This window comes from Otolemur garnettii, unplaced genomic scaffold (assembly GCF_000181295.1).
Source record: "Otolemur garnettii isolate 467f Iridium unplaced genomic scaffold, OtoGar3 scaffold00044, whole genome shotgun sequence".
Lineage (NCBI taxonomy): Eukaryota > Metazoa > Chordata > Mammalia > Primates > Galagidae > Otolemur > Otolemur garnettii.
In genome coordinates, this window is record NW_003852439.1 from 10,835,968 (window position 1) to 10,844,342 (window position 8,375).

Genomic DNA, 8,375 nt, shown 5'->3' on the forward strand with positions numbered 1-8,375 from the left:
CTACTTGGGAGACTGATATAGGAGGATAGTTTGAGCCCAGCAGTTCAAGGCTACAGTGAGCAATGACATTACTGTACTCTACCCAGGGCAAAATAGTGAGACAAAAAAAAGGATATAGTCAACAGATTGAAAAGAAAATGTACAGAATGAGAGAAAACAGGAGAAAATATATGCAAATTGGCTCAGCACCTGTGGCTCAAGCAGCTAAAGTGTCAGCCCCATACACCTGAGCTGGCAGGTTCGAATCCAGCCCAGGCCTGCCAACCAACAATGATGGCTGCAACCAAAAAAAAAAAAAAAGCCAGGCATTGTGGTGGGTACCTGTAGTCCCAGCTACTTGGGAGGCAGAGGCAGGAGAATGCTTGAGCCCAGGAGTTAGAGGTTGCTGTGAGCTGTGATGCCAGAGCTGTGATGCCACAGTACTCTACCCAGGGTGAAAGCTTGAGGCTCTGTCTCAAAAAACAAAAACAAAAAAACACACATATATATATATATGCAAATCATGTACTTGATAAAGAGTTAATAGTCAGAATATATAAAGAACTCCTACAACCCAACAGAAAAATCAAATAACTTCATTTTAAAAAGGAGCAAATGGGCTCAGCAGTGCCCATAGCTCAGTGGTTAGGGCGCCAGCCACATACACTGAGGCTGGCGGGTTCGAACCCTGCCCAGCCCAGGCCTCCTAAACAACAATGACAACTACAACAACAACAAAATAGCCGGGTGCTGTGGTGGGCACCTGTAGTCTCAGCTGCTTGGGAGGCTGAGGCAAAAGAATCATGTAAGCCCAAGAGTTGGAGGTTGCTGTGATGCCAAGGCACTCTACAGAGGGCAAAATAAGTGAGACTCTTGTCTCAAAAAAAAAAAAAAAAAAAAAAGGAGCAAAGGACACCGAATAGACATTTCTTCAAACAAAATACGCAAATGGTCAGTAAGCACATCAGTGATGTTCAACTTCAATAATAATCAGAGAAATGCTAATCACACATATCACCTCATACCCATTAAGATGGCTACTATGAAACAACAACAAAAATAACAAGTGTTGGTGGGGTATAGAGAAGTTAGCACCCTCCCACGATGTTAGTGAGATTTAAAATGCTACAACCACTAAAGAAAACAGTAGAGCAATTCCTCAAAAAAGTAAAAATAGAACTATCTTATGATACAGCAACCTCACTTCTGGGTATATATCCAAATGCGGGGTCATGAAGAGATATTTGTGCACCCATGTTCATGGCAACACTATTCACATTAGCCAAGAGGTAGAAACAGTCCAAGGGTCTACAGACAAATGAATGAACAAAATGTGATGTATGTGTGTGTGATACTATGCAGCCTTAAAAGGAAAGAAAAAATCCTATCATATGCCACATATAACATGAATAAACCTTGAGGCTTTACCATTTCATTACGCTAAGTGAAATAAGTTGCAAAAGGACAAACTATATAATTCCACTTACCAGAGACATCTAAAGTAGTCATATGGTAGATATAGCAAGTAAAATGTTGGTTACCAGGAATTGGGGGTGGGGTAAAGGGAAACTGCTGTTTAATGGGTATAGAGTTTCAGTTCTGTGAGAAGAAAAAACTCTCGAGATTTGTTTTGCAACAATGTAAATATACTTAACACTACTCAATGGCACACTTAAAGATGGGAAATTTTATAGTATGTGTTTTTTAACCACAATTTAAAAAACAGCTATCAGTCCACAAAAAGACATGAAGAAACCTTAAGTGTATGTATATTGCTGAGTGAAAGAAGCCAATGTGGAAAGGCTATATACTATAAGATTCCAACTATATGACATTCTGGAAAAGACAAACCTATAGACAGCAAAAAGTTTAGCACTTACCAGAGCTTTGGGGAAGGAAGCACAGGGGACTGTTAGAACAGTGCCACTCTTCTGTGTGATACTGGAATGGTAGGTAGCTACATGACATTAGGCATCTGTCAAAACCCACATAATGTACAACATAGAGGGAAGCTTGAAGTAAACTATAGGCCTTAGTGAAAAATGACGTATCAATATAGGCTCATTAACTGTGAGGACTGTACCCCACTGACAGCAAGATGTTAAGGATAGGAGAGCATGAGGAAGGAGGGACAGAGGGTGGCATATGGAAAATCTCTTTACTATTGCTCAAATTTTTCTGTAAGCCTATAAAAACTGTTCTAGAAAAAAGCCTATTAATTAAAAACCTGGTAAAACAAAAGAAAGGGGAAAACGATAGGAATTTCTGGTCTGTGCACAGCCCCGACCTGGGCAATAAAAAAAAATAGTCCCTGGGCTTGGAGCCCATAGCACAGTGGTTAAGGCGCCAGCCATATACACTGAGGCTGGCAGGTTCAAACCCAGCCTGGGCTAGCTAAACAACAATGACAATTGCAACAAAAAATAGCAGGCCATTGGGTGGTGCCTGCGGCTCAAAGGAGTGGGGCACTAGCCCCCTATACCTGAGGTGGTGGGTTCAAACCCAGCCCCAGCCAAAAAAAAAAAAAAAAAAGCTAGGCGTTGTAGCAGGCACCTATAGTCCCAACTGCTTGGGAGGCTACAAGACGATTGCTTCTTAAGCCCAAGAGTTAGAAGTTACTGTGACCTGTAACGCCATGGCATTCTACTGAAGGTGACATAGTGAGACTCTGTCTCAAAAAAAAGAAACAAAAACAGTCCCTGCTGCTACTCTGAGCTTGTGGCCAAGTGCTGGACTTTGAAACCCAGGGGTGGTCACAGGAAATTCTGGGGAAGAACTAAGCTGAACATCAAAGGCCAAGCAGAGCTTATGCCAGGAAGGGAAAGGTATTCAAAGTAGATGGAACAGCATTAGCAAAGGTGTAGGGACAGGAACTTGCTGGTATATGACATCAGGGGGAGGAGAGAGCCACAAGGGTAGCAGGAACAGAGGGGACAGTGAGCAAGGACACAGGTGGACAAAGCAGGAGGCCTGCCTGGAGAGCACCCCAAAAGTCAAGGCTCCCCAGCACATCTCAGCAGGCCCCAGGGTTCTGTGCCACTGCTGGCAATGTGTCCCAGTAGTGTGCCAAGAAGGCACCAGGCACTGTCCTAGAATTAGCTCTTTAACACTACCCAGCTCTACAGTCTTAGGTTCAATGGGCTGCTCAGGGACAGATGGAGATCAGACAGGTGAGGACAGTGGGAGAAAGTGGGCAAGGACGGTGAGGACCAGAGAGGGGACAGAGAAGAACAGAGATGGAGGACAGTGACCACAAGGGACAGAGAGAATTGGACACCAAGGACACAGAAACAAGGCAGCAAGAGACAGGACACGGGAGAAATGGAGGTAGGAGAAAATCCCAAGGCGCTGTGGGAGACACGGCCGGGGTTTCAGCGCCAGCTCTGCACTGAGGGCGCTCTCTCTCTCTCTCTCTCTCTCTCTCTCTCTCTCTCTCGGGCCCTGCAGCAGCACACACACACACACACCCCACCCTACCCCAACTCCCAGAGAGAGCTTCCTGCCAGGGTTCATAACAGCACAAGGAGCTGCCCGGTGGAGGGCTCACTCAAGAGTGCAGAGCAGCTCCAGGCCAGCCATCACGAGGCCCGCACGCCCCCTCGTGGCCAACGTGTTCTCCTTCCCCCTGGCTGGGTCCTGGGAGGTGGGGCTGAGATGGAGCCCAGTCATGGTGGGGTAGCTTCCCCATCGCTGGGAACCACATATATTGTCAGAGGAAGTGCGGCCCTCACGCTCCACTGCACAAACCCAGAGTCAGGGCGCAACCACTGGGGTGATCAGTGCACCAGCAGCTTCCAATGCTCAGAACAAGCCCTTACCCTTTGCACACCCAGGGGCATCTCCACCTGGTCCTATGGGTAACCCCACACTGCAAGGGACTCCAGTGTGATGCACATATATCCAGGATCCCCAAGTGCCCCCTCTATAGCAAAGCCAGGCAGCAATGGATGCAAGGCTGAGATCCCATCGGTCCTGGCATGTGCTGACAGATGTGGGTAGCTTGGAGAGATGCCACCTCCCCACAGGTAGAAACCTAGGCCTGGGAACCAGACCTCGGGGAGGAAGGGAAGTCACCACCACACTAAGCATCACTCTCATCACCCACTTGGAAAATCTGTGCTTCCTATCCCTGCAACTTTAAGCTCTGCATCTAGTGTGGCAAACAGGAGTTCCATGGGCTTCCACTCCTAACTCCTCCTTGCAAGAAACCAGCAGCCAAGGAAAGAAGTGGTCCTCCCAGTAGATCACAGAACTGCCATCACACAGATGGGTCTCTGGTGACCTACAGCCTTGCTTGGTGTCCCTCCTTGCCCAACTTTGATGGTAAATGGTCTCAGACCCCCAAGGAGGGGGGCTTGGACCAACACACCAGTAACAGGGAGCAGAATAGATCTCTGGAAAAAAAGGGGAGGTCATAGCCTCAAAGCAGTCACCTTTGAGTCCTGCTGAGACTTTGCCCAGGCTGTCTTCTGTGCCTGGGACACCTAATGCCTCCTTCTCAACCAGAGCTCATCCTTCGAGAACTGGCCCTGAGCCCACTCTCCTGGGAAGCCAATCCTAGCAAAGCTAAGCCCCAACACATAGAGGGGCCACAGCCAAGCCTTGTTACACCTTGACCCCCAGGTCTTAGGCCAGTGTCTGGAACCCACAATTCAGAGAACACAGGGGAAAAGTGATAAAGACTAGGAAATGCAGCTTCCACAAAAGCAGGGTAATGAAGAAAGCTGGAAATAAGGTCCCTGCAAGTATTTAGAACCACAGGTACAGGGGCACTCACAGCTGGTCACCTTCTCCTTCAGCCAGGTCCTGTCCTCTTCCCCTTCCTCCTCCATTCCCTCACCCCTACCCATTCTTCACCCAGAGCACTCCACCTAAAAGGTCACAAAGTGGCCCATGTCCCCCAGAGATTTAACACCACCTCCTGGGAAGCCCCTGGCCCAAGGTCTCAGGCCCCAACCCTGCCTTGGCTTTCCTCCTCTACCTGTTCCCTGCAGGCTATTATCCTGCAGGCCACCCTTCTCGATTACTCCTGAGGCCCCCACTGCCCAGTAAGCAAATCCACGCCACCACCACCTTTTAGCCTAGAGTCTGGTGAGAGCCCCCCAGGTCAAGATTCAACTTACACTTCCACTCAGACATCTCCAACTACTGCCAGCTCCATTATGTACCTATTGCTGCCCCTGGAGCAGGAGCAGGGCCCTGTTCAGAACATTACCCTTTAGCTGCCATGCCTACCATGTGTCCCATCTCCTCTCTGGTGGGCCTCTCCTCCTGAGACCAGAAGCCAGCCCTGTGACCCACCACGCCTCACACCCCTGCCCTCTACCATCCGTTTACCCCCTTCTCCCAAAGGGCTTCCGCACCCAAGCCCTGTCTCAGGATGGCCCTCTCCCCCAAAAGTTCCTTCTCGTAGACACTGCCCACCCTGCCATGCTTTGTCCACAGGATTCCAAATGCTTATCTGCTTACCTCTTGGTGCCGCCTGCCTTTCTCTGGCCTCTTACATCTCTGCTTTCTCATTGCCCCAGTAGGATAAGTACAACCCTTACTCACCAGCCTTGGCACGTCCCTGCCTTGCCCCTAAATTCCCCAGACTCTTCAAACATCTCAAAGCACCATATCCCTCTCTCAGAGCACATGTCACAGGTCTGCTCATCCATGCCTAGCAGCATGAGGCTAATATGAGCCTCATGGGAAGAAAGGCAGCTGAGACAAACCAGACAGGTGGCCAGGTGAGGCTGGCTGACAACAGAAATGGATACTGAACAGCACAAACTAAGTACTTGCACCAGGCAATATGGAGTTCTTAACTGACAGGGACCCAGACTTAGGCAGGATGGGAGCTTCCAGATGCAGATATGAGCAGGAGGCACAGCCCCAGGTGCCTATACAGAGCACCCCAGCATTCCCACCTGCCAGCTCACCTTACATGCAGTGCCCACAAGGGCTCCATCTCGGCTCCAGATGGCACTCTGCACCATGTCCCTGTGGGCCGCCAACTCTGCAGAGAAGCAGCCAAGGTAAGGGCCTGGGCAATGAGGGCACCAGGGAAGTAGGCACAGGTGGGCCTGGCATGGGGCAACTCCCACCACGGGAAGCACAGAAGCTTGGGAGGTCCCTTTCAGCTGGAGGAAGCTCCTTCCAAATATACTGCACCCACAGGCTTCTTCCCTCCACCCTGCCCTCATCTGACTGTGTTGCCACCCAACAACCTTCTAAGGCTCCCTGCTCCATGGCCCAGTTCTACTTTCCTCGCAGGCTCACTTTTGGTCACTCCCCCAAATCCCCCCACCCCACAGGGTCACTCTTGCTGTGGGCCTCAGCTCCTGCCATCTCTGCTGAATTCCCATAGGGTGGGGTGGTAAAATATGTCCTCTGAAACTCCTGTTACAGGTTGAATTGTGTCCCCCTGCCCAAAATGTTAAAGTCCTAATCCCCAGTATCTGTGAATGTGACTTTGACTACAGAATCTTTGCAGATGTTCAAGTTAAGCTGAAATCTGCAAAATGCCCTTATGAAAAACAGAGAGATGTACGCAGAGGGAAGTCTACATGAAGACATAGAGGAGATAACCATGGATAAGCCAAGGAATGCCTAAGGCCACAAAAGCCGGAAAAAGGCTAGAACAGACCTTCCCTCACCTCAGGAGGAAGTGACCCTGCTAACAACTTGATCTCATACTTCTGGCCTTCAGAACTGAGACAATAAATTTTAAGCCACCCAGTTCATGGCTTTTTGTTATAGTGGCCCTAGGAAACCAATCTACCTTCATTCAAAACATGGAGCTGGCTTGGCGCCCGTAGCACAGTGGTTACGGCTCCAGCCACATGCACCAAAGGTGGCGGGTTTGAATCTGACCCAGGCCAGCTAACCAACAATGACAACTGCAACAAAAAATAGCCGGGTGTTGTGATGGACACCTGTAGTCCTAGCTACTTGGGAGGCTGAGGCAAGAGAATCGCTTGAGCCCAGGAGTTTGACGTTGCTATGAACTGTGACACTATAGCACTCTACTGAGGGCAACATGGTGAGACTGTCTCGAAAAACAAAAACAAGGGCAGCGCCTGTGGCTCAAAAGGATAGGGCACTGGCCCCAAATGCTGGAGGTGGTGGGTTCAAACCAAGTCCCGGCAAAAAAAAAAAAAAAAAAAAAAGGCAGAAACATGGAGCCTACTCTTGGGTATAAGCAGGACTTAGTGACTTGTATCTAACAGAATCTGCTGGAAATGATAGCATGTGGCTTCTTCTTCCTCCTTGTTCCCTTTCTCCTGGACTGTTCACTCTGGGGGAACCAGCTGTCACATGGCAGGGCACTTAAGTGCTCATAGGACGAAGGCATCTGGTGAGGGCACCATCATGGAAGCAGCACCTCCAGTCCCAGGAAAGCCTTCAGATGGTGGCTGCCTCACAAAAGACCTTGAGCTGGAACCACACACCTAGGCAACCCCAAAATACCTGCCCCTCAGGAGCTATCAGATAATTGTTTATAGTTGTTCTAACTGTCTACATTTCAGTTGTTCTAACTGTCTACATTACATTTTAAGGTAACTTGTTCTGAAGCAATAAATAACCACATACTGAGATTTACTCTCCTGGAATTAATGTCAGCCCAGCCCTGTCACCCACTTGCACTGTGGCCTTGGCTAAATTAATCTCCTGAGCCTCATCTGTACCACAGGAATGACACCTTCTTGGGGCTGCTGTGAGGGCAAAAGTGGAGAAGGGTCATCAAGCTCCCATGGCACCTTCTATTTTGTGCCCTTGTTCCCCCTTAGCACAAGACAACTCCACAATGGGCACCAGGTGAATTCCCAGTGACCAGTGCTGTCAGGAGGGAGTCTCCAGGACTCCTGATTGTACTCTTCACAGCCCCCAGTTGGCAGGGCACAGGCCTCTAGGTTCCAGCCCTGGAGAGTGGGTGCTTAGTCCACTCTGGACATTATGCACAACTCTCTGGGACAAGTATATTCCTCGATTTTTTTCAACTCTCTGAGCTACTGTGGCTTTACCTCTAAAACAGTGATTGGCATGTCAGGGAGGACCCTTGGCAGAGAAATGCGTGAGGTCATCACAGTGTACCTCTGAGCTCAGATGCCTGTCACACAAGTGCAATCATGACCCAGGGGGATGACCCAGTGTGTGATCACCCACCAGGAGGCTGGAGGAAAATGTGCATGTGGGGGTGATACTCCAGCAGCAACAGCCTCCTCTACCACAGTGAGAAGTCAATAGTTTCTTTACAAAACTGAAAACAATTTCTAGAAATAAATGTAAGGAAGTTATTTAGAAAAATGAGGAAAAGGCTCGGCGTCTGTGGCTCAAGCGGCTAAGGTGCCAGCCATATACACCTAAGATGGCAGGTTCGAATCCCCAGCCCAGGCCCGCCAAACAACAAT

General features: G+C 49.2%; 1 protein-coding gene across 1 annotated transcript in view; it reads right to left on the minus strand.

The window, feature by feature from the left end:
* LOC100959657 (coronin-7) overlaps positions 1–8,375 on the minus strand; it is a 68,139-nt gene that overhangs the window by 47,816 nt on the left and 11,948 nt on the right. The window contains exon 8 of the mRNA XM_023513748.1: positions 5,904–5,980. Coding sequence (XP_023369516.1) covers positions 5,904–5,980 — 77 coding nt within the window. The remainder of the gene's footprint in view (positions 1–5,903; positions 5,981–8,375) is intronic.